This window comes from Pelobates fuscus, chromosome 3 (genome assembly GCF_036172605.1).
Source record: "Pelobates fuscus isolate aPelFus1 chromosome 3, aPelFus1.pri, whole genome shotgun sequence".
NCBI lineage: Eukaryota > Metazoa > Chordata > Amphibia > Anura > Pelobatidae > Pelobates > Pelobates fuscus.
Window position 1 is genome coordinate 308998079 of NC_086319.1, and position 27396 is coordinate 309025474.

At 40.0% G+C, this 27396-nt stretch overlaps 1 protein-coding gene across 1 annotated transcript in view; it reads left to right on the forward strand.

The window, feature by feature from the left end:
• The first annotated feature begins 1819 nt into the window (after window positions 1–1819).
• FAM174B (family with sequence similarity 174 member B) overlaps window positions 1820–27396 on the forward strand; it is a 57060-nt gene continuing 31483 nt past the window's right edge. Inside the window, exon 1 of the mRNA XM_063445624.1 lies at window positions 1820–2494. Within this exon, the coding sequence (XP_063301694.1) occupies window positions 2220–2494 (275 nt within the window). The 5' untranslated portion in view covers window positions 1820–2219. The remainder of the gene's footprint in view (window positions 2495–27396) is intronic.

Below are 27396 nucleotides of genomic sequence, written 5' to 3' on the forward strand. Positions count from 1 at the left end.
AAAATGCAAAAACCGTCACTTTTACTTAAAATATCATCGTTGTAATACAATTTACCAATTTGAAACACTAATATTTGAGTTCAGCGAAGTCTCCCAAGTAAAACAGTACCCCCTATGTACAGGTTTTATGGTGTCTTGGAGAGTTACAGGGTCAAATATAGTGCTTGCAAATTCAATTCTCTACACTTTCTCCCTGTGTTGTCAGGCATGTCAATCAAATTTTAATTATCGCCTAAACTGATTTTAACCCCTTGTCTGCTGAAACGGTCCGTTACAATATATATATATATATATATATATATATATTTAGTATTATATATTGTAGATTTTTTAATATTTTACTATTTTGAAAAATAGCTTTAAATAAATATATTAAATAAAAACAATATTAAATATTTTTAAAAATGTAGGCAAAAATATTAAATGATTTGAAAAGCTTCTCCAGCAATACTAAATCGAGGCCTTGGTAAGCAGGTTGCCTCGTTCACTTGTTGCCTTAAGAAATGGCCACTGGAGGTGCTTCCTGGCTCAGGGCTGCACAGTATGCAGCCCGGCCTTTCAGCATCTCCATTGAATTGATTCAATGCATCTCTTTGAGGAGGTCCTGATTGGCCAAAACAGCATTTTGCCCCGCCCCATGATGATTTTAGCCAAACCAATGTTTTCCCTATAGGAAAGTCCTGTAAGGCAGTGGTTCCCAACCTAGTCCTCAAGTACCCCCTAACAGTCCAGGATTTAGGGATTACCCAGTTGTGTCTGTTTTTAGAAAGAAAGAAAAAAACACTTTATACATACCAGAGTAATCCCTAAATCCTGGACTGGTAGGGGGTACTTGAGGACTGGGTTGGGAACCCCTGCTGTAAGGTAATAATTGCAGTTTCTAAAAAAACTACAATTATTTATATTGCAGGACTAAGTGGGACTTGGACACTGCGCCCAGACCATTTCAATGAGATGACGTGGTCTGGGTGACTATAGTGTAAATTTTAAGTCTGCACTGAGCAATAAGGAGAGGGCTAGCAAAGGCTACGCACAAGAGACATACAGCTTTTGCAAAACATTTTTTAGATACATTTTTTTTTATTTTTTAAGGGGGGGAGGGGGTTCAATGGAATATTTATTTAAGGTCTGGATTAAAATTTAAAGGGAAAACTCCAGTACCAGGAAAACAATCCATTTTCCAGACTGAGGAAATTTAATGCGCATGCACGGCAATGCTCGCACACGCATTAGAGCTCTCCAAAGGAAAGCATTGACATTGTCTAGTAGACAGCCACTAGAGGTGGAGTTAACCCTGTAAGGTAATTATTGCAATTTATAAAAAAAACTGCAAATATTTACACTTGCAGGGTTACGAGTAGTGGGAGTTGGCACCCAGACCACTCCAATGGGCAGAAGTCGTCTGGGTGCCTACAGTGTCCCTTTAAAAGCTCTGCCGCACGTCAATCCCACTTCAAAATGTGTCTTTCTTTATTTTAGCATCACGTGCACTGCTCTGTGATCATCTGATATTTTCCAATAATGAACCTTACAGGCCTCTATCTAATTTTGACCCTACTTTATAACAATTTCACTCAGTTATGGCTTTTTGCCTGCATTCCCATTTCTGATATCATCCTGTGAGCACTCTAGACACGGGGTACCGCTGTAAGTGACCTGTCAATGTATAACCCAGGATGTCTACTTCCTAAAAATCCTGCCCTGTCTCACTTCCCTGCTCTTTCCTCCTGCTTCATGTAAAGTGCACTGACGTCACCTTGATAAGTACCATGTAAAGGGACACCAATTCCGTCCCTGCTCTGTCTCTGGATTACTCTGACAGCTTGCTAGCAGCCTGGAGGGAACCAGGAGTGTTTCTATAGGCTTCTTCCTCCACTCTCCCAAATAATCTCAGCCCTCCTCCCCTGTGTGCCCCTCATCAAATGATTCACTGCAACGTGGTGCAATAACCCTTCCGGGTTCCACATTCCATTTCCTGCACTGAGCGAGCAGAACAGCAGGAGCAAGTAACGCTGAGAACCAGCGAGGACCTTCCAAGCTACAGCCGCTCAGCCCAGCGTGGAACTCAGCCCATTGCACCCCTCTCCACCGGCCGCCACTGCTGCGACACAGCCCAAGGGCTACCTCCACCTGCTGGAGGAGTCTTGTCTACAAGTCAGCAGCCCCTTGCACCCCACGCTGCTCCTCCTGGGGGACCCCCAGCACAGACACAGCTGAAGATGAAAGGGTTCCTGGTGAGCCTTCTTTTGGGCTTGTTTCTCCATGGAGTCCTGGGAAGCAGCAAGCTCTTTAAACGGGAGATGCCTCAGCTCACTACAGCCAGCAATGTGAGTTACAGCACAGTGGAGACCCCAGCTGAGCATGGGAACTCCACCACCAAGGAGACTTTCTACAGCACCATTGAGAAGTACATGCCCACCATCAAGAACGTCTTCATCTTCGTGTGTGGCTTCAGCACCTTCCTCATCGGCTGCCTGGTCTTTAAGATCTTCAGGTACTGGGCATTATGTCTGCATATGGTACACACTCACCCCCCCCTATGCTCTAATATAACATTATATCCAGCTCTGTCTAGTTGTAACTGCACTGGAAACATTGTATCCAATACTCCCTGTTTGCTGCCCATATGCTATCATGTAACTGTGTGCAAGAATAAGGCATGAACGTGTGATTTACTTTTGTATTGTTTTTATTGCACGGTCATTTACATTTTTTTTTTTCTTCTGAGTTACTTAGTTGAGTCCTGCAATAGTTTAATATGATTCCTTGCAGTGCAAAGCAGCGTTGCTGTTGTTGTTGTCGTCTTGCATGTAATATACTCTTTGTTTTTAATCTGTCACAGTTTGAGTTGTTTGATATGAATGCTTTTATTACCATGTCAGGTTTTGTTTGTTAGTAAGTCTTGCATATAAGGAATTTTCATTTCATGTGTTTTGTATACATTTCTCAAGTCTTCACAGAGCATGTTTCTGCACTTATCCAAGGCTATTGGTAATATTCAGGTAGTATGCACATGGCATATTGTATGCAAGCAATTATAGTAGGTATAATTGAACTAGCCTCTTGATTTTGACCATTAACAAATGCAATTAAGGGGGAAAGTTACATTAACAAACAATGTTAATATTGGCCATGTACACATTGAGGCCACACGTGGTGAGTATTCTTGTGGAATCTACTGGCTTAATAAAAGTGTATTTCAGTTTGGGATTGGATTCCATTGGAAGTACAGACACCTAACCATGATCCCCTTTGAGGTGTCATATGTGTCATATGTCTCGATTTAAGGAAAAGGTTTTACTCTGAAAGTAAGCAGTAAAAAGGGTGCATGCAGTTTTGTTACATTATTAAAGCAACCACTGTAGCAGGCAAAGCAAACTATATGTTTCCCCATTAAATTGACAGCTTTTAATCTATTTTAGTGTACCTGTATCTTGTTTCTGTTAAAATAGTTTGAGGTACTGTCATGAAATAGCATATCCTAATGTCATGCTGAGCTGTAGGAAATCATGCCATCAGTTAATCAATTTATCTTGCACATTTGTAAGTTAATGTACCATGACTTGGCATTAATATGTACTGAATGGCAATTAAACCTGCTCATGTTAATTTGCTATACTTGTACTTTGTGTATAACCTCCTCCTCTAAGGCACAAGCCCGGTTGTGAGTTTGTCAATTTGTATTATGACTATAAAAGGTTTTTGGGGTACACTTATTTTTGGTATGGGTATTTATGAAGCCCAAAAGTATTCTGTAGCACAGTTGGAGTAATGCAAATAAATGCTACAACAAGCTTTTAACTTGCATGAATAAGAGTTAATGAGGGTCTGTCTGAAACTAGCTTTAGAATCTACAGGTTTATTTTTAAGGTCAAAATAGCCAAAATTCTAGTTGGCTACTCGACCCATATATTTCAAATTTACGTTGAATTCTCGCTTTCGCAATAACCCTGTAAAGGTATGGATTAACACTCCAGGGTGGGTTTTAACATTGATTTGAAGTAGATCAAAAACTGTTTACACCTGTTAATTTGTTTTGTCTTTTATATTTATATGTACTAGTTATTGTCTTACACTAGTATTAGTGTATGTGTATATAATGTATGTTATTATTATTTTTAATACTGGCAATAAGGTCTTTCCTGAGCTCTGTCCCTCCCCCTTTGAAGTTCTATCATTTATCATACCCCGTGTTTTCAGAGACACGATGGATTTATTAATCTTTTTCATATGTTTTTTAAAAAAATGTTTTTTTTTTCAGACAGAAAAGTGTCTTTCCTAATTTTTCCACCACAATAATTTTTTTCATCTTTCCTGGAAAACAAAACAAAACAGAATTTAGTCAGAAAAGCTGTTGCTTGTTGAACTATTTTTAGAACAATTTAATAAATCTAGATTAGAGACCAAAAATAAGACACTTTTTAGAAGATTTTTTGATAAATCTCTACCAGTGACTTCTTTTTATCTTTAACATCAACTTATAAATATGAAATTTCTTTAAAACCTTACTATCTACAAAGATGCCTACGTCTAAACATAGTGACTTTTTCGTTTTAATTAATTTAAAGATGGGAATCCCAAAAACCACTGCCATATAAAAAAATTATTTCTTTTATCTCTCATCTGCATGTTTTCCCTGCCACCTCAGCACCAAACACATTTAAGTACCATTCCTACCTTCTTTCTCTGGTCGTCTTTTGTGGTTCGAACAGTAGGAGGTGTATCCCTAAATCTCGGCCCCTCCGCTGCCTACTTTACCTATAGTGCCTCCAGGATAACTGATAACATCTTGCACATACCCAGTCATTCCACATTCACTTCCTCTTTTCACGGTTCTCTTTGTAATTCATGTTCAATCTGTAAAACCACAAAATCTACTGCAATTCATGATCTCTTGCTCCTTAAAGGGAAACTATAGTGCCAGGAAATCCAAATAACCCCTTCTATCACTTACCTGACTCCAGCGCTATAAAGGTATAAGTCCCTCGGTGCTGGCTCGCCTCCCCCCGCTGTTGTCAACTTAATGCATGTTCGCGGCATTGGCCACACTCGCATTAGGATTTAGGAGATTCTGGCGATCCTGGAAGTCCTCATGCATAGCGTGAGGATGTCCAGCATTGTTTAGACCAGTGTTCCCCAACCCAGTCCTCATGGACCACCAACAGTCCAGGATTTATGTATTTCCCTGTTTTATTCCAATGGAGATACTGACAAAAACCTGGACTGTTGGTGGTATATAAGGACTGGGTTGGGGAACACTGATTTAGACTAACAAAAGTAGTCTAAGCACCGGGAAGTCCTTTTAGTGGTTGTCTGGTAGACATCCACTAGAGGAGGAGTTAACCCTAGCAGAAAATGTATTGCAATTTATAAAAACTGCAATAATTACATGCTCAGGGTTAAGGATGATGGTAGTTGGCACACAGACCACTTCAATGAGCTGAAGTGGTGTGGGTGTCCCTTTAACTTCCTGATACTTACTGAAACCTATCCCTCTAACACTGCTACCCATAATTCCTCATCCTGTAGTGGCATACAGCTAACATTTCCCTAGACCATGTGATACTTGAGGTGAAGACATGAGATTTTTCCCTCTCGTCTCATCATTCCTTCTTGACCTGTCTCCTTGTCCTTCTCTCTCCTTTTCCTCTTTTGAGATTCATTCAATTTGCCTATTTGAAGCACCATTATCTTCAGCACCTCTGACACTTATTTACTTATCTTTGAATCACTTTTCTGCTTGACTCTTTTACTTTCTCACTTCTTACATTTAATTTCTCACCCTTGGTGACGTCAATTTCCCTATTAAAGGGACAGTCTGAAAAAATAGGCAAACATGATTTTTTTTTTTCATATTTACCTGCTTCTCCTTAATTATGCTTATCACCATGGGGAACACTGATTTACCCAATCAGTGTCCTATCCCTAGGAATTCAGAAATGTGCATTGAGCATGCTTGTCAGATTTACGTATGTGCAGTTGGCAGATTTCTTCACCTTGCATAATCCTGATTTGGGGGGGCAATATTAAATGCCTATTAAATATTTTATACTTTTTTTTTTTTTTAAGAATTCTAGTGATGTATGTCTCTTTAATCAAACACAATTCGGTGGCCTCAATATTTCTAACAATTACTGCCTCATGTCACCTTACTCAGTGAACTAATTCTCCTACACACATAGCCTGCAACACTCTTATATTTTTCACAACTTTCCCTTTGTCAGATCATCTGCTAATTTGTGTGTTCAATGTGCCCCTCACTCAACATAATCAAACTCATCCTGGCCTATCACACAATGAAGCTCTCTTCATCTGCATCAATTTTCTCTTGTTGCATCTACTCTTTAATCAACAAATGCATCCCATACCGTTACTCTGAGTGATCTTTGTTTTTTCTTCTGTTCATTCCCACGTTGCTAATTTTCATCTACATGATTTCTTGACAACTGCACCATGGTATTTCTTTCCTAGTTAAATCACTTGCAACTAGTCTCCAGTCCATTAAGAAGACCCTGAAATCTAATATTTTTAGAAAAACATATCATCTTCCTTAAAGGACACTCCAGACCTCTAAAGCACTTAAGCTTGCTGAAAAGCTTTGTTTGTGAAGTGTATTTTTTTTTCCCTTCATTTTAGAAAAGGTTTAGATTTTAATATAAATTTGCATTTAAAAAAAATTATACTGGTTACATCCAGGTTTTTCAAGCAGACAACAGGTCCTGCTACTTCCTGGTTTGGTTAGCTTAGTTCAGGGATAGGCAACCTTCGACTCTCCAGATGTTGTGGACTACATCCCCCATAATGCTCTTACACACATAATGCTGGCAAAGCATCATGGGAGGTGTAGTCCAAAACATCTGGAAGGTTCCTCACCCCTGGCTTAGTTGCACTGAAATAAAGAAGCAGCAATTGCTCAGAGCACCTGACTTGCAAAGACTTCTCATTGAGCTACATTGGGAAGTCTGTGATTGAACAGTCACAGAAAGTCTGGGCGGGGTTAGAAGAGGAGGGCTTGCAAAGGCAGCAGACAAGAGATCTGCAGTTTTTGCAAGCTGGTTTTAGATATAAAACATGCATAATTAAATGCTCCCAAGTAGAGATGTCCCGGACTGTTCGCCGGCGAACATAGCTTGCTTGCGGTTGCCGCGGCGGGCGAACATATGCGATGTTCGGTCCGCCCCCTATTCGTCATGGAGGTGGGAGGGTCTGGGAGGGAGGGTCTGCTGCTGATTGGCTGGAATGTGTCTGCTGACTGTGAGGTACAGGGTCAAAGTTTACTCAATGATGACGAATAGGGGGCGGAACGAACATCGCATATGTTCGACCGTGGCGACCGCGAGCAAGCTATGTTTGCCGGCGAACACTCCTCTCATTACAATAGTCCTCCCATACCTCCGCTCATCACGTTTCCACAGACTGTTTCACTCTTCTTCCATTCTACACTTTATCCAAAAATCACATTTTACAAGCATCACATCTTTCATCCTGTCCTCTTCTCTGACACATTGTTCTTCATCTGTTTTTTTTTTTACCCCTGTGTTCTAGATTGTAAGCACATGTTTTAGCAGAGACTTCTTTACCTTGCGTCTGTTAGCATTGTTTTTGTCTGTCAGTTACGTCCTGTTAATAATAATTCTAATGTGTTCTGCACCTGTGTGTGTGTGTATTAGTATGTTGGGGCTGCAGTTTATCTCTGCAATGAAACACACTCAAGGATATCCTGGTTGTTTGTTTGTGATCATTCTGTTTGACTTTAGTGTTTGTTCTTACTTCATTGTGCTGCAGCCCTGTCTACAATCCTTCACCAAGTGCCTGCAATAGATAGCAAATTCTCATAATGTTTTGTGATTTTTCTAATGGATTCCTAGATTGTAAACCTGTATGAGCAGGCTCTCTTCTCTTGCTTTTACCTGTTTGTTATTATGTATCCTTACTGTTGAATTATACATTTCTGCAGGCCAAATTGGTTCTATAAAAATCAAGATAATAGAAAATCAGTATAATATTTGCAGGGTTTCAGTGTTGCCTTACACCTGTATAAGGTCTTTCACATCTGAAATATAAACCAGCAAGTCTGGACCACTTTGTGGTAACCTGTAATCTTTCATTCTGCCAGTGTTTTGTCGTTTTTTTTTTTTTTAAGACACAACTTTTGTACCTCACTGGTATGAATAGTCATTTTAATAATAATGTCTGTTTAATAGGCATTCTTAGCACAATAACCACTACATCATGATGTAATGATTCTGGTGCTTGGAGTGGTTCTTTAATACAGCATTATGTCGGTTTTTTTTTTTTTTTTGGTTTTTATTTTTATTTTTTTACCTCGAATTGCAGTGATTGGGTGAGAGTGCTGGAGGCGAGTTAGTGATATTGACACTGATCATGCAGAAATGTTAAGTTCGAATAGCTGTGATACCAAGGTGCATGCTGTTGTGGTGTGTGTGTGTGTGTGTGTATATATATATATATATATATATATATATATATATATATATATCTATCTCTTCAATTTTTCACTGAAGGTTTGAAGAACATTACTGGAAATATGTAGAACAAACTTTACATGATGGAAAGTTATAAAAATATAGTTCACAGACATTAGCTAACTTTGCATTGCAGTTTATTTCCAATAATGCGTTGCCAGCCTAGGAGCTGTGTAATGTGTGTCACTACTTATTCATGTGGCTGCATATATAATCTATGTTTGACTACATATGTATGCCCAATGTGTGCATGGGATCACATATGCACCTGTATGGGTGAGAGGTATAGAAATGGGTAGGCAAAAGACATGCCTTTGACCATCCCAATTGTGGTGGGACAGTCAAGATTTCTGGGTCCTGTCACACTTTTTGGGACACCAAGAAACTGTCCCCAAAAAAGTATCCTGCAAGCATCTCACTTGATGCGCATGGTCTTCCTGATTATCAGGCAGCCTGGCGTGCATTCATGCCAGGTAGACAGCGAGTAATTTTTTGAAGTCCCGCCCCTTTTTAGGCATGCCTCCTTTTTTTCCCTCTACAGGCAGACCTGTGCCACTATTGCGTCAGGCCAGCAATACTGGAATAACTTGACTTGCAGACACTGCTCTCCATGCTTAACCCCTTAAGGACACATGACATGTCTGACATGTCATGATTCCCTTTTATTCCAGAAGTTTGTTCCTTAAGGGGTTAAAGGGACTCTGTTTTCCTGGCACTGCAGGTCCCCTCTACCTCCCATCCCCGGTTGCTGGAGGGGTGAAAACCCCTTCAGTCACTTACCAGAGGCAGCAACATGTCCCACGTCGCTGCTTCTTTCTCCACCGCCGCTCCTCCCCTTCATTACGTCAGCCGGCGGGGGAGACTGATCCCACCCGAATTAGACCTCTCCATAGGAAAGCATTGAAAATGCTTTCCTATGGGGATTTTAGCAATGCTGGAGGTCCTCACACAGTGTGAGGACGTCCAGCGACGCTATAGCACACATAATCTGTGCTATGATCCCGGAAGTGCCCTCTAGTGGCTGTCTAGTAGACAGCCACTAGGGGAGGACTTAACCCTGCAAGGTAATTATTGCAGTTTATGAAAACTGCAATAATTACAGTTGCAGGGTTAAGGGTAGTGGGAGTTGGCAGCCAGACCACTCCAATGGACAGAAGTGGTCTGGGTGCCTGGAGTGTCCCTTTAAATCAGTGATATATTAAGGTGTCTGAGTTCTTGCACCAGATGCACCTGCATTGGCTTGTCTGTTACTGAAGAGGATTTGATCCCTTGGTGCAGGGAAGAGCTCATTATATATCAAATAGTTTAAAACCCGAGGACAGTGACAGTGACCGAGAGCATTCTAGGGAAATTTAGTGGTCGTATCTTATACCTTCAAAGTTTCCCTATTGATGACCCAAATCCCTCTGTCCCTCTTCCTTTTTTTTTTTTTTTTTTCTTTTTTTTTTTTTTAGAGCTCCGTATTGGTGGTGTGTGTGAGTATATAACAGAATAAAAAGAATCTCAGGCACTCACTGTGATTGTTCTTCAAGCAGGTTTATTGCAACGTTTCGACCTCAATGAGGTCTTTTTCAAGATTTCTATTTTTGTGAGTATATAACAGACCTCCACAGCAATAATACTCACAGTAATGTGTCTTCAAGCTACAATAAATGTGTTTATGAATTGCTCTCTGTAAAGAAGATACATTGTTGTTGTATAAATTATTAGTAAGTCACCTAAACAACAATCTCAGAACAGCCCCGCCCCTGGCCACACCCCCACTCACATCCCTAAAATTAAAGTGCTCCTTTCTGTCTATTTGAAATGTTGGGAGGTATGGCAATCAAACTTTATTTCAACTAAACTTTTATTTATTTATTAATTTTTTTAGTTCAATTGGAGGATTTTTTTTCCTACTATGGATATTCTAAGCGAATCCAATCATTTTGTATTTGAGGATTTTGTTTAAAACCCTATAAATGCAAATAATTTTACCAGAAAGTAATAGATTTCTGCAAAAAAGAAAAGGGAAATGAAAAATGACTTGCTTTGTAGTAACTGTTGGTTTGATCTCTCAGAATTCTATACAGGGAATTTCAAGATTTAAATGGTTTCAGGGGGACTGCCTGGGATGCTAGGCAAGTCCCCCTCCCCCCCACATCGCCAGCGATCAGGTAAGTGAATAGGACAGCAGGGACGTGCTATGTCATCTGAGCTTGTACTTGCCTAATTTTAAGATCTGCTAAGAAACAGATGATTGATATTTGTCCTGATATGTAAAACCATAGAATTTAACCCCTTAAGGACACCGCTTCAGAAGCTGGACATACCCTTAAGGACACAAGCAATTTTTGCATTGTTTGCTGTTTGTGTTCAACTGCAATTTGCATCTCTCTCATTTATTGTACCAACACATATTATATACCGTTTTTTAGACAACAAAAAGGGCTTTAATTTGATGTGACCTATACATGTATAAATTCTCATTTATTACAAAAAAAATGCAAAATAATGTGGAAAAAATCAATTCATTTATGTGTCTTGATTTACAAAGCACATAATATGTGTAGGATTTCAGTTTATTTTGAAAGTTACAGGTCACAAACTACAAGGTCTAAAATAAAATTTCAATGTGAAACAATTTTAGAAGTTGGTATGTTTGTATTGGAAGTTTAATACCCATTACAGGAAACAAAATTGCCCCACAAAAGTATATATTTATATAAAGTAGACATCACAGGCTATTTACCTAAGGTTAGTTTGACACTTTTTGCGTAGCCATTTCACCGCCAATCTCTGCTAAATATTGGAGTAAAATTGTGTTTTTTCTCTATTTTGGCATATTCACATATAACAAGGTTTTTGTAATGTGTATTTCATAAATCTAGTGTGTGCTATCCCTGTACAGAACCCCATATTGTGTTCAGCTACATCTGCTGAGTACAACGATACCCCCGTTGTATACCTTTGCCCCATTTCTGTGCCATATAGGAGACCATGCTATTTCAGTTTCTATAGTTGGAATTTTCATAGATGGTCATATGTCTGAATTTGTGGCATTATAGCCATTTGACTGTTCAAATAACCCCATAAAGGCCTTCCATTTGAGAAAGCAGACACTCCAGGGTATGTTATTAGGCATATATTATACCTTAACTTGCCACCATGTTTTCACCAATTTATTTAAAATTTTGTGGTGAGAAAAAATAAATTTTTTTACATACATGTTGCATTTTCGCTGGGTATTTCTTACATTTGATAAGTGCCACTGTCATAAATTCCCCCTAAGTATGCTCAGTTACCTCTTCTGAGTAAAACAATATGCCCAATATATGACCCAGACACTATTTTGTGAAGTTACAGTGCTGTGAAAGAGATGTGATAAGTTCAGGTTTTTAAGTGTGAATTTACATGGAGAGTTTTAATGGGTCCGTATTCTATTTTTAAATATGTTAGCAGGCTGCTTTTTCCAATTACCCCAAAAAGGCATACTATTTCTTAAAGAAGACGCCCAAGGGTATTTCAATTGGCAAATTTTGAACCTTAGCGTGGGATAATTTTTCCGTTAGCTTGTATCAAGTGACACACAGTGAGTTTGTACTGTATATTTTGCAAACCTTATGTGTGCTACAGCTTTATAATACTTTATATGTTGCTCAGCTATGTTGTCTGAGTACAGCAATACCCCCGTATGTACCTTTGCCAGTTATATGGGGACGTTGAAGGGGCACATTTCAGACACAGCCATTGCTGGTTTTGTCAAACTTTGAATTTTTACGCTGGGTTGTTACCCCACTTTGAAGTTTTTTAGCAGGCTATATATTCCAACTATCCCATAAAAGCATACTATTTCTTAAAGAAGACATCCCAGGGTATTTCAAAAGGCATATTTTGTGGGGGATCATTTTTCTGCTAGCTAGTACCAAGTGTAGTGGTAATAAGCATTTTTTCTGCTTTTTTGACACACACCGTGAGTTTGTACTGTGTATTTTGCAAACCTTATGTGTGCTACAGCTATATAATACTTCCTATCTTGCTCAGCTGTGTCATCTGAGCACAGCAATACCCCCATATGTACCTTTTCCAGGTATATGCGGACATTGAAGGGGCACATTTGAGACACAGCCATTTAAGTTTTTTCAAACTTTACATTTTTACGCTGTGTTCATACCCCACTTTGGAGGTTTGTTTGTAGGTTAATTATTCCAGCTACCCCATAAAGGCATACCATTTCTTAAAGAAGACACCCTAGCGTATTTCAAAAGATGTATTTTAACCCTTAGCGTGTAGTGGTAATACGCTTTTTATATGCCTTTTTGGCATACTCAATGAGTTTGTAAAATATATTTTGCAAACCTTATAGGTGTTACACCAGTATAATAAATCATATGTTGCTCCGCTATGTCATCTGAGTACAGCAATACCCCCGTATGTACCTTTACCAGGTATATGACAACGTTGAAGGGGCACATTTGAGACACAGCCATTCAAGGTAGAATTTTTACGCTGGGTCCATGCCCCACTTTGGATTTTTTTTAATAGGTTGTGTTTTCCATTTACTTCACAAAGGCATACCATTTCCTAAAGAAGACACCCCAGGGTGTTTCAAAAGGCATATTTGAAACCTTACCGTGGTATCATTTTTTCGCTAGCCTGTACCAAGTGTAGCGGTAATACGCATTTCCCCCCTTTTTTAAACATTTTTTTTAACTTTTTAAAAGTTTTTTTTAACTTTTAAAAAGTTTTATTTAGCTTTTAACAACTTATTTTACTATTTTAAAACTTTGTTTAATCTTTTCAAGGTTTTTTTTTTAACTTTATATTGTTTTTTTTTTAACTTTTAACCCCTAACTAGCCTAACTGTAAATCCCCCAATTTCCCCACTAACTTCTACCCACCTTAGCTAAATAAATAAATATTTTAAAATATTTAAATGAATTAATTAAATACATTTAACCCCTGAGGATTAAAAAAAATAAAAGTTAGCCCTCAGGGGTTAAAAGAAAAAAATCAGATCACAGTGAAATACTGTGATCTGTATTTTGATCACTGCAGGCAGTGATCAAAGGGCAGGGAAGGGGTTAAATTGTATTTGAAAGAAGTGAGGGGGTGGGATTTTATTGCCAACACTTTTTTTTTCTTGCAGAGAGAAAGATCAGCACCGATCTGTCTCTCTGCTGTTCACAGCTCACACAGAGCACTGTAGCAGGTGTGATCACTCTGTCTCCCGGTCAGAGCGATCTCATGGGCTGATTCAGTGAAACTGCCTGTGGTAGTGTGCCTCCGATAGGGAGACACACTACAGGAAGATTAACTCAACGATTGCCGCGATTGTGGCAATCAGGGGTTAACTTTCATTTATGACGGAAATTTTCCATCATGCGTCCTTAAGGGGAGTGCTGCAATGACGGAAAATTTCCGTCATGCGTCCTTAAGGGGTTAAAGAAGTTGTACTTTTTCCCGTGTGTGTGTGTATATGACATAGCAATTTTTCAAATATATAAATTATGTAATGAAGTCATAACGTTTACTTGAAACATTTATGAAAAACTCACTTTATTATGACATCATAACATATAATATCCTCATGACAAGGTGAGGTAAATGCCACAATATCCTAATGGATATTTACGGGTTAACGGGTTAAAAATAAATGCTAACACTTCTAAATCTTCCTTCAGAGCACTAAACCTTAAAAGCAAATGAAATATAAAATACAAATTCCTTTTACTCTTAATATTCTTCCTTGTTAAAACCTTTCATGAAAGTTGCCAATCCCTTTGGCAATGCAGATGTTTTTGCCTATTTTTAGAACAATATGTTTGTTTCTCTACCCTTTCCCCCCCATCCCCCCCAAAAAGGTTGTGTTTTTTTATTTTTTAAAAGTATTATTATTTCAAATAAGAGTACGTGGATGTTGCCTCTCTGTGCATTATTTTGTTGTGCATGCATATAACTGGATATATTGTATTTTCCTTGCTGAATAGTGGGAGCCATCTTTGTCTTTCGTGATAAGCATTGGTTACCCAATCAAAAACTGTGCAGGTAAAAAAAAAAAAAAAAAAGGGCAAGTTAAAAGAATGCTGACACCATGTGCAGGGGCTAGGGATCTTGGAAATGTCCTCTGTGATAATTTCACACCTTGGTCCTGGTATTAGCTGATAAGGAGCCCTTCTGTCCAAAAAGTGATAAAGATGGCTGCCCCTACATAACAATGGTAAACCAGGAAACTTTCTTAAAATAATTGTGAACTGTTATTGCAAAACCATCCACAACAAGGCTATTGTACGTGCAATCTTAATTCAGTGTGACAATAAAACACAATGTTGGTTTTTCGTCCCGTATAGTGGCGGTACTGACAAGTGGGATGTGCCTTCGTTAATGGACAAGAAGCTCCCCCTTATTTTTTAAGCTACCTGCCATGCCCGCCTGTTTCCCATATAAATCCTGTACCTTAGAGAAGACTCCAGTTCTTCTTGTCCCGGCAACGGGACGGACAGCTCCTGCACAGGCTGCTGATCGGGGAGGTGAGTGCCCGATAGCTCCCCGGGTGGGAGCTGAGCGGCAGATCTACTTCCATAAGTTGCGTTACGGAACGCGACCGGAAGCTTTTTCTTATGTGGCCTCTTTTTGAAGTCCCGGGCGGACCTCCCACCGGCAATGCCCACACATGCGCACAGCAGTGGAACGCACGCCCGGGAGGTATTGCATTCCACTGAACACCCACTAACAAGCAAAATTGTAGTTTAGAGAATTGGCGCCAAATTTGAAATCTTTCGCTATAAACTGTGCAGAACCTGTCTGACCCCAAGGGTGGGTGTCCAGTACAGATTCTCCATGTCACCAGCCCTCCTACACGGTTGTGAGGTGCTTGAGGTGAGATTTAATTTCATTTAAAAACTCCCTTTAATGCCGGTCACTGAATTGCATGCTTGCTGAAACTTAGTTTTTTATGCTTCTACAGATATGTCCAGTCCAAATTCTCCGGATAAAGCTGAAAAATAATAGATGTCAGCTACTGTCCCAAAAAAAGGCCACAAGCAAATCAAAGCACAAGATCTCAACAAACAGGCCAAAAAGACAAAATATTGACGCCAAGAGTGTGGCAGGGCGTCTAAGGTTCTTCGATCACAAATGGAAGGATACAACTTCAAATTGTTGGATTCTAAGAACCATTTCGGAAGGATACAGAATCCACTTTGCCAAAACCATCTTTCCTGCTTTTAAAATACCTGTCAAGAAAATAAATCAGAGGCACTGCTAGCAGAATCCCTTATCCTTTTATGCAAGGATGTTATAGGGCAGGTACCCAAAAACTTGGAATTTCAAGGAGTTTACTCACGCCTGTTCTTGGTGCAAAAACCAGATAGATCCTTCCGGCCTATCCTAGACCTCAAGGTCAACACATGCATTCCGTATCAGAAGTTCCGTATGGAAAATATCCTGTCCGTAACCCACATCCTAAAGAGGGGAGAATTCATGGCAAAGTTGGATCTGAAGGATGCATACCTCCATTTGCCAGTGCAAGTGTTTTCTCTGAAATTCCTAAGATTTGCAGTTTTAACAGGATGATGGAAGATTCTACACTTTCAGTTCAAGGCACTCCCTTTTGGCCTTTCATCAGCCCCTCGCATATGTACAAAGATCCTGGCTCCTATAGCGGCATCCTTATGCCTGAGTGGTATCTCGATAGTTCCTTACCTGGACGATTTGTTCTTGAAAGCGGAATCAGAACAGCACCTCCGGTCACACTTCGAGATTGCAATAAAGGTTTTGGAAGATCATGGTTGGCTGATAAACTTCAAAAAAATCTGGAATTCCAGGGACTTCTGGTAGGTTCAAGGTCCTTATCCATTTTTCTTTCCAGGTCAAAACAAAGACGGATTTGAAGGGCCGTTTCAAGTGTACAGAAGGAATTATGCTCCATCAGAGAAGCAATGAGTGTCCTGGGGCTTCTCACTTCTTCAATCCTAGCAGTAGGTTAAGCAAAATCAGAAATAAGACCTTTGCAATGGGACATTCTTGCGCAATGGTCAAGACAACAGGAAGATCTGGATTCAACGTTTCACCTATCCAAAAGTGTGAAAAAACAACTAAATTGGTGGAAAGACAAAAGCAACCTTTCAAGAGGTCTTTCTTTCGCACAAAGAGGTTGGATTACAATAGCTACAGATGCCTCCCAAACAGGTTGGGGCGCCCCTCTAGGTTCTCGTTTCATTCAAGGAGATTGTAATTGGAAAGAAACAAAGGCATCCTCCAACTTCAGAGAGCTGAAAGCGGTGTGAAATGCGCTAAAGACCTTCGGTCCAGTTATCACCAAATGGGCATTAAGGATTCGGTCAGACAACACCACCACAGTGGCTTACTTAAACCATCAAGGGGGCACGAAAGTGAGATCTCTACCAGATAAGGCCTCGGCCCAATCCATGCTATGCTCACTCTCGGCAACCCATATCAGAGGGTCTCTGAACATCATAGCCGATGACCTCAGCAGACGTCATTGGTCTCATGCAGACTGGTCACTAACACCCCAAATGTTCTTGGAATTAGTTTGGCTTATCGGAAATCAACCTTGTGGCCACAAGGAGAAACCGTACCTTAGCTTTTCTCCAGGCACAGGATTGCCCAGACTTCCTAGCTGGCCGTTCTCTCACTTGGAACTACAACATGGGTTAGTTTTCCCTCCGATAGCATTGATTCCAAGGATTGTTCAAAAAACAAAATAGGAGAAAGCAAGGATTCTAGCCATCTTGCCCTTCTGGTCAAACAGAAGCTGGTTCTCCAAAGGAGAACACATGAAAATTTCACACTGGTCTCTCTCAATTTCAACCAACATCATAGAAAATGTGATTCTTCCAATAGAGACCCTGGAAATGTTCCACCTGATGGCATGGCTGCTGCAAGGTTGATTCTCCGAGAGCAAGGTCTTTCAGGCAGTTTGTGTGACGTTCTGCTGTCATCGGTCCATTTATCAACTTCTAAAATTTTTCAGAATTTGGATGAAGTTCAGGAACTGGTATTCTCAGCATGGCTCGGATCCTGCTAAAGCTTCTATCCCTGATAGGGGTGATATTGCCTCTGACTTGCTTATCCGACGATTTTTTTTAAATCTATACATCTGAAACATCCTCCCAAGCTCTCACCTTTTCCTACCTGGGATTTGTCATTGGTCCTTCAAGCCCTTTGTGAACCTCCTTTTGAACCATTGCAGGATGTTCCCCTGAAACTGCTTACAATCAAAACGGTATTCCTGGTAGCCAACATCTCGGCAAGAAGGATAGGGGAACTTCAAGCTCTTTATTCAGCTTCTGAATTCACTATCTTCCATCAAGACAAAGTGTTCCTGCACCTCAGACCTCTTTGCATAAGGTTATTTCAAGTAAATCTATGAACATAGAAACATAGAATGTGACGGCAGATAAGAACCATTCGGCCCATCTAGTCTGCCCAGTTTTCTAAATACTTTCATTAGTCCCTGGCCTTATCTTATAATTAGGATAGCCTTATGCCTATCCCACGCATGCTTAAACTCCTTTACTGTGTTAACCTCTACCACTTCAGCTGGAAGGCTATTCCATGCATCCACTACCCTCTCAGTAAAGTAATACTTCCTGATATTATTTTAAAACCTTTGTCCCTCTAATTTAAGACTATGTCCTCTTGTTGTGGTAGTTTGTCTTCTTTTAAATATAGTCTCCTCCAACCTATTGTTCTGCCTTCATTCTGACAATCTCCTTCGTCGGATCTTGAAAGAAAGTGGCATCTCCTTGATGTTAGAAGGGCATTGGAAATGTATCTTCAGAGATTGCAATGCTTTATGACCTCTGATCATCTCTTTGTCACTTTTCGGGGCTCTGGTAAAGGAAGTAATGCCTCTAGACCTTCTATCTTCAGATGGCTAATGGAAACCATTAAACTGGCTTATGAGATCCGAGGGGTTCCAATTGGATTTCCATTGAAGGCCTATTCCACAAGGGCTATGGCAACTTCCTAGGCTGAAAGAGCGGCAGCCACACCTGAAGACATCTGCAAGGCAGCTACTTGGTCTTCCTTTCATACCTTTATTAAGCATTATAGGCTGGACATATTCTCATCCTCTGAAGCAGCTTTTGGGCGTAAGGTGCTCCAGGCAGTGGCCTTCTAAGTTCCCACCCTTTGTTTTTTTTGCAGGGATTTTGCTATATCCCCCTTGTCAGTACTACCACTATACATGAGGAAAAACAGTAATTTTACTTACCGTAAATTCATTTTTTCTTAGTATAGTGGCAGTACTGCCTTCCCCTCCTCTTTTTGTATTGATTAAATATCTTTTGCAGTATTCGTTCTCCGTTTGGTTCTTTTGTATAACTGGAGTTTCCTCTAAGGTACAGGATTTATATGGGCAACAGGCGGGGCATGGCAGGTAACTTAAAAAACAAGGGGGAGGTTCGGAATTGTGACTAAGTCATGATAGTTCCTTGTTTTATTTTGTTGTTTCAAGATAAAAAAAAAACTAAAAACACTTTGTGAGATCTACAGCGATACTCAAAAACGCTTCAGCATGACTGGAAATTACGGGCAACATCATATTGTACGAGCATGGACATTGGACTGTGACACACTCGCACAGTGCGTCTTCACGAAAGCGGTTTTCACGGAATACCATTACATAGATGCATATCAACATGCCGTATTTCTGTTCTGCTTTGTTGTTGTTTTTTATGTATGATCTGCTGTCTCGCAAAGCAAAAAATAAAGAATATAAAAAAAAAAAACCAAGGGGGAGCTTCTTGTCCATTAACGAAGGCACATCCCACTTGTCAGTACTGCCACTATACTAAGAAAAAAGGAATTTACGGCAAGTAAAATTACTGTTTTCCTTTCAGTAATTCAGTTTAGTTTTTTGGGTATCTGTCAAGGTTCGCAGTTCCTAAGAAAGCAGGAGTTAAACTCCACAGAACATACTGTTTTGTTTTTCTCTCACTTGTCCTGTAGACATGTTTTTGTAATTGCAGTGATGTCACAGGACATGAGGCCTCTCACCGTAAGAGCTTTGCATGCAGACTTATTTTACAGCAACATCATGAATTACTTAAACTGAGAATAATAGAGGAACATGGAATGAACTTCCATCATTGAGTCTACAACAGAATTAAAAGTTGAAGGGGGGGAAAACAAAAGTTTCTTATATAAACAGACGTTGAATTATTGCAAAATTCATCAAACAGATGCAGCAGATGGGCTAATGTCAGCAACATTTAATATACTGTCACCATACTTTTGGGCTTTAATCATTCTGCCGTATAAACTGGGATTCACACGTTTCCAGCGTCATTGCTAATTAAATTTATATAGCTCTGAATAGTAGGGGTTTACTTGCACTACTTGTACTTAAACAGGGAAATAAATAATGAGGTAAAGCTACCCCTCCACCTCATCCCAATATGTGCTCTATTATTTTAAGAGCCATAGACTCTGCAGCTTTTAGTGTAAACTGAAGGTAAAATTTAAAGTTTATTCTAGCCAAAAAACAGTTACCCCCACCCGATGGAAAAATAAAGTTTAAACTTACCTGTGTTCCTGCACAGAGGCCCACATTGACTGTCTGGCGCTAGCACATACAGACTCCAGGCACCATGACCATTTCAAATTAGTGAAGTGGTCATGGTGCTCTGAGTACACATTTAAGTAACCGCATTGGTCATGGATATCCACAGATGATATCAAATTAGTTTCTATAGGCATGCCTGTACTTAACACTCATCTCTTTTTCAAACACATTCTGTTCAAGTTTGTTGCCCATATGATATCAGCATGGTGCTGATATGAATTCTGAATCACATGGAGCTCTCCTATGTGACCAATGCATTACTTGTGCACCCCATCAAATTTGGCTGCTTTTATGAACACTAATACTCTTACCAGGACAATAGATACCAAATATGATACCAGTGAATATATTGTAGGTTAATGTAAAGATAACAGGAGCAGACCAGAACCAGTACCAGGGGATGCAGCTGAGGGGTTACCTGCAGGACTCAGATAAAAGTCAAACTTTGCAAACACAGCCTGACCATTTTCTGTAGGGTGGTACCATCGCCATAACCAGAACAGGTGGTTAAAGTGCTATGGTGTTTGACAGAACCTATTAAGGGGACAGAACCTATTAAAGGGACATGTGTCTCTTTCTTTGTGTTTTTTTTTTTCACTATAAGAAACTATATGAGGTCTTAACTTTATTAATTTTTCTCAAGTATAATTTTGGTCTGCAGACTTTTCAGTCACTGATTTTAAATTTTTTTTTTTTACCGTGACTTAAGGTAAAATTGTTACTGAACAAAAATAATAAATACATTTTAAAAAATATCCCCCGATTCCCATATCCTTAAAATAAATCCACAAAGAACCATAAACACAATCTGTTTGGTAAGTTTAAGGACATATTTCCTATATTTTTCCTCCTCATATTGGCAGGGAATCCATTAGTAGATAAGGTTGAACACCGGCTTAGCTGTGACCTGTATCCACTATATACTCTTGGTTAGTGGTAGATTTAGACCTGCTTTATTTGTGTCGTGCAAGGCTGCTTTCTTATGCTTATCCTGCTGACCTACATTCAGCACTTGGCTGTCTAACTCTTCCTTAGATCTTTGCATGATTCAAATCTTTTATGTCTGCCTCTCTATACACTTTTTTTTTTTCTATTCATCTATATACATCATCTATTCAGTGTGCAAGTTTAGACCTAAAAATGCATGTCAATGCACATATTTATGCCTCCCTTAGTCTTGATCACTATGCCATTGGCCAGGGATGGCTGCATGCCTTGCCACATTGACACAGAATGATGCAGAGACCTCCCACAACTCTAAGGGTGCACCCAACAACTCGTGAGATGATGTATGAATTGATTTACGGACAGGGTTGCAAAAGGAGGAAGGAATCCTCAAATTAATGTAACTTTTTTTATTTTGCACATTTGCTGGCAATTTTAATCTACAGGTTAAATCTATAACTACCTAAATGTAAACTGCCTTTAATTTGTTGGGGTTGACCTACAAAAAGGCATGCATTTCTTACACCATTTAGTTGGCAACCAGATGTTAACTTTACTTTTATCAAAGCGGCCAACAGTGAAGAAAGAAAGTTCGGTACAGTTCCACAGGTCCCCAATTTTAGGGATGTGGCCAGGTGCAGGCTGTTGTGAGAACTGTTCCATAACTTACGAATAACAATGTATACAACTAAACTGTAATTTGAAACAAAAACAATGTATCTTATTTACACAGATTGATTTTATAAACCTATTTATTGTAGTTTAAAGACACATTACTGTTAGTATTATTGCTACGGAGCTCTGTTATACACTCACACACCAACAATATGGAGCTCCAAGAATAGGTAGGTGAGGCGTTGCGATAAAAAAGGGGGGCAGTGGGCTTTGTGCCTAAAATAGGGATTGTGCCTTGTAAATAGGGACAATTTGAAGGCATGTTTTTGTCAGGCCAGTCCTGGTTTTAGATACCTGTCTACCATCCTGGATATTTATTTATTTATTTTAATTAAGTAGTGTCTCTCTAAAGGTCATTATATGTTTAAAAACCAGCAACAGCGCTAGCCGATTCTAGGGCGATTCTGTCCAGGTTTTCCTCTTTGCTTTGCCACCTTGTTCCGGGATGATAAACCCTCGCAATGTTGGCGAATATAATTTAAAGGAATACCATGAGGTAAGAGGCCCCAAGGTGCACTATTACCTCAAGGGATTAAACCGTTCTCAAACGGTTGAGCCTCAAAGTTGTCTTCAGTGCTGATCCGAGCTAACCTCCAGGAGGCATTTGGCTTGTGAAATTTCAGTTTCATAAAGCGCAGTGTGTTGCCGGGCAGGGGTACCACTGCTGGCTGAGAGTTGTCAGTTGACACTCTCGGCAAATCAGTGGCGCCACTGCTCAGCAACACTACATGCTTCCTGAAACTCACATTTCAGAATCCTGTAGCTGTCTGGATGAGAAGGGAGATCAACGCCGAAGGCAACAGTGGAGTTAAACCGTTTGAGAAGAGTTTAACCCCTTGAGGTAGAGTGTGCCCAGGGGCTTCCTGGCACCATAACAACTTCATTTGGATGCCTTTACACTGCCCAAACTTTCCCTTTAAGCCAAAATGCTATATATATGCTTTTTATATACCAGGTAACCATAGGAGGCATTCAGTGTGCTAACACCTTTTCCTTCTTGCGATCACCCTTCATTCCATTGCCATGATTGGGTCCTAATCAGAATGCGAGTGAATACAGATTGAGAGATACAACACTTCCTTATATAATACTATCTAGTTGGCATTGTGGGCAGCTGTTCTCTGTTGGATGCTTACAGGAGGCAATTACATGAAGCTGCTGCAAATCAATTGCATTCTCAGGAATGGAGAGCTAAAATGAAATAACACATTGGGAAGAACAAGATGCGGCCAGCCTGCTTCCATCCTGATTAAATTGCAGTTGCAGCTTCTGATTTCAAATCCCATTTACACCTTTTGTCCCCTGTCGACTAAATTGCCAAGTTTCAACAGCATGGCTTCTCTGAGTTATTTCTCCTCTGTGCTTTTTATTTTATTTTTGTAGTAGTTCCTAGAACTGCTCCTCTAAGTGCAGAATTCTTTTAGTATACACTGGTGTTTCCCATAATGTGCAGGCCTGCCCACTTGCGGAAGGTCCTGCCTTTTTGGCCTACCGCCTTCAGAATCTTGCAGAGAGTGCTGCTGAAATTCTCTGCAGTATCCTTGTATGACTGTGTACAACTTGAGTGCATCTAATAATGTGCTTGTGCGGTTTCCCAAGAACAGTTCCCTAACGTCCCTGAATCTCTTGTTTGTGTGTGTGTATGTATCTATATCTCTTACTAATTGTTTAATTAGAATACAGGCAAACAGATATAGCCTTTTCTTGCAGTGAATGCAATGTATGCCAGGAGGGGGACATTTTAGATATATCTATGATCATTTTCTTGACCGCCTTGAATCAAACTTAAAAGGACACTTCGAAACCCTAAAGCACTTTAGCTTGATGTGTGAAGAGTGTGTTCTCTTTTTTTTCATATTACAAAAAGTACAGATATTAAGACAAACTAACACTTTTTTTTTAATATAAATTAACAGTGTTACGCCCTTGGCTTTCAAACAGACAACAGGTCTTGTTACTTCCTGGCTTGGTTAGCTTAGTAAAGCTAAACTCAAGAGGCGGCAATTGTCCATAGCATCTGCCTTACGGACAATTCTCATCAAGCTGCATTGGGAAGTCTGTGTCTGAACAGCCACAGAAAGTGTTGGCTGGGGAAGGAGAGGAGGCCTTGTAAAGGCACCCGACCATAGATCTGCAGCTTGTGCAAGCTGTTTTTAGACTAACACCCAATGAAAAAATCCAAAGATTAAATTTGTTGTGTTTTGGCAGTGGAATGTCCCTTTAATGGGCATTTAATTTTGCTAACAGTACCAGATTAATGATCCAATATGTGATGCTCTGTGTTAACCATGGCAATATGCATATTGATTTATGACATTTTAAAAAGAGGTAATAGCCAAGCTTATTAACATGACATGAATTCTAGCTGTATTTATCCATTAAAATATTTATCAAATCTTACAATTAAATGCAGCTGGATTTTCTGTATATAGCAACGAGTACTAACAGGGATCACTCTACCATCACTGATTCCATCTTACTGTTTCAGTAAAGACGGTCAGGACTGCATTCTTGATTTTATATTTTATGTCTCTTAATGGATTATTCTCTTGGCAAACCCCAACCTAAAACCATAAATACAAGTTAATTTATTATTATTATTTGTGCAAATAATCTAAGCAAAATATATAGTGAAATAACTAATAAAAAATGTAAAGGGAAACTATTAATCAAGTAGCATATTTAAATATTTACAGAAATGTTTATAGTCCAATCCAGTAACATGTTGTAAATTATTCTGTTTGGGGCCCAGGTTGGAGAAATTAGCTATTGCATAATCAGTCTCCACAGGCTACAATAAAGTCTGTGTATAAGTTTAAAGGATACTATAAGTGCCAGGAATACAAAGCTGTATTCCTGGCACTATAGCCCCTCTGCCGCCTCCCTCTTCAGGTCGTGGCTCTGCCTCCTCCGTCCCACGACGAGTGGGCACCAATGTTCAAGCACAGCAAATGCCAAACGGGTATTAGACATCCCCATAGGATAGCATTGAACTTAACTGCTTTCCTATGTTGAAAAATCTGACACTGCATGTCCTCATGCAGAGCGTGAGGATGTCAGGCATCTGATACCGGACCAAAGGTACGTTTGAATTCAGGAAGCCCTCTACTGGCTGTCGGGGAGACGGCCACTGAAGGCAGAGTTTGTGCTGTTATGTAAACATTGCAGTTTCTCTGGAACTGCAATGTTTTAGATTGCAGCACTAAGTGCAAAAGGGGCAGTGCACCCAGATCACTTCAATTAGTTGAAGTGGTCTTGGTGTCTTTAGTGTCCCTTTACGTTAGTTGTATTGGCTTTTGAACTTGTGTTTTCATGGTTTATACACTATTCCTTTTTTGTATCACCTGACAAATGTTTTTTTTTTCTTCTGTTGCCAATTGTCAAAACCTTTTTATTTATGACCAATCATCTGTATGTTTGATGCCATAATATAGGGATCTCAAATTATGTTGATGTCCTGCAACTCCCAGAACTCTTCTATTCCAATAGACTAAGAATCATGAAGGTTGTTATTCAGTAGCATCTGGGGTGCTGGAGTTACCATAACCCAATAAAATGTAATAGAATTTGTCTTTTGCAGGCCTCGGGTAAAGCCTATAGTAATGAGCTTTGTTCAAAAACCTAAGCTGTAGAACTACTTTGACTTTTTATGTGTGATTTGAAATATGTCCGAAGTCTTACCTTCATACAAACACATGCAGAAGTCCGGGCTGGAGAAATCCACATTATCAGAGACTGCTTTAAAACGCCTCGGCCGCACCCTCATTCAGAGTGTTAAAAGAAGTGACGGTTAAATACCATTATTATTTTGATCATATATATGACGGTGGTCTAAAAAGTTTCTCTATATTAATACATTCTACAGCTTTTGGAGAAATGTCTATTTCAGAAGACTGCAAAAATTTAGAATAGAGGATAAGTGAAGAGTGAAACATAATAAATTTTTGTTTATACCGGGGACAGAATGATGCATCTCCCAATCTCACCTCTTTCCTCACTACCTAAATAAGTCATCAGAATGGATGTTTGGATATTTACTCATGTGTAGCTTTTGAGAGTGTGAAGAGTAAATGAATGAATGGCTCTGCTAGTTGGATACGTGTGAGTTGCAGTATGGCTACATTGGTATGTGGAAGTGAGAGGCCAATTATCATCGACATAATTGTGAGTGTAGTTCATCGGGTATGTATGAGAAGGTTGGTTATTAAAGGGTCCATCTACGGACAAGAACTACTTTGCACCATCTTGCATCCTTGAAGTCTGTTTTCTTTCCCGTTGTGGCTTTTAACTGCAATGAGTTTTAATAATTACTGCAACTATAAGGATGCCCCTGAAAAGAAGCCAGTATTACCACATCCTTTTTAGTTTTAGATTCTGTCCATCTTGTGCACACTGCATGCACAATTAAGATTGTTCAAACTCCTCTTCTAAAAAAAAAAAAAAAAAAAAAATCCATGGCCTCTCTCATGTGTGGTTAGTGGCTTGTGAGATGGTTAGATACAGCGTTGCTTACAATCTGTGAACCACAATGTGTATGCTCCTAGTCTTTGTAGTATTATAGATTGTGGCTTCTGAATTCTAAGGCTCACAAGAGCATGTATGCATTTGTTTTTTTGTTAATTTAAAATATTTCTAATTACAATGATTATTTAGGTAAGGCCCATGATAACATTGCATGATATCGGGTACTCATGTTCTTGATATTATTATCTGAAGTTAGCAAAATGTTTTATTGCTAAATTACCATTATAGTATAGCAAGACAGATGGTTAGAATAAAAGCAATTCTCAAAACAGTCCTCACAATCTGGTTAAAGAGCAGTTTGCCCCATTCAGCGATTTCATATTAAAACATTATACGAAAGTCCATGTCTACACAGGTGGAAATGTGTATCATGTAATTCTAGGTCAGGGATAGGCAACCTTCGGCCCCCCAGATTTTGTGGACTACATCTCCTTGATGCTTGCCAGAATTATGGTTGTAAGCGCATTATGGGAGATGTAGTCCAAAACATCTGGAGTGCCGAAGGTTGCCTATCCCTGTTCTAGGTATTCAATAAACTTAACTATCATGTCCCAGGATTCTGCATTTCAAATTGAATGTAGAAATCCACACATCTTTATCCTGCAGCTGATTGCCTCCAACTTGGCTCCCTGTCAACAGGGCCGGACTGGCCTACTGGGATACCGTGAAATTTCCCGGTGGGCCATCAGAGAGCTGGCTGACTTGCGGCCGCAGGGGGGATCTGGCTGTTCTGGCTCTGCTCCCCCGCTCGGGCGCGCTACTTAATGAGACCGGGGCTGGAATATCCAGTCTCATTAAGCTGTGTGCTGGGGAGCAGTGTGCAACAACAGCCAGCTCCCCCCTGCGGCCGCCGGAACAGCCAGCTCCCCCCTGCGGCCGCCGGAACAGCCAGCTCCCCCCTGCGGCCGCCGGAACAGCCAGCTCCCCCCTGCGGCCGCCGGAACAGCCAGCTCCCCCCTGCGGCCGCCGAAACAGCCAGCTCCCCCCTGCAGCTGCCGGCACACCTGACCCAGCTGTCTGCCCTGCAAGACTCCTGTCCGGTCGCCCACAGGCGATATTATGTGTCGGTGAGTGTGTGTGTGACTGTGTCAAGGGGTGTGTGTGTGTATTCACCACTTTTTTTTTTTTTTTTTTTCCCACGCCATGCGTGGGGCTGGCATAGTTTTTTCCAGGGCTGCTTTGTATCCCAAGTCC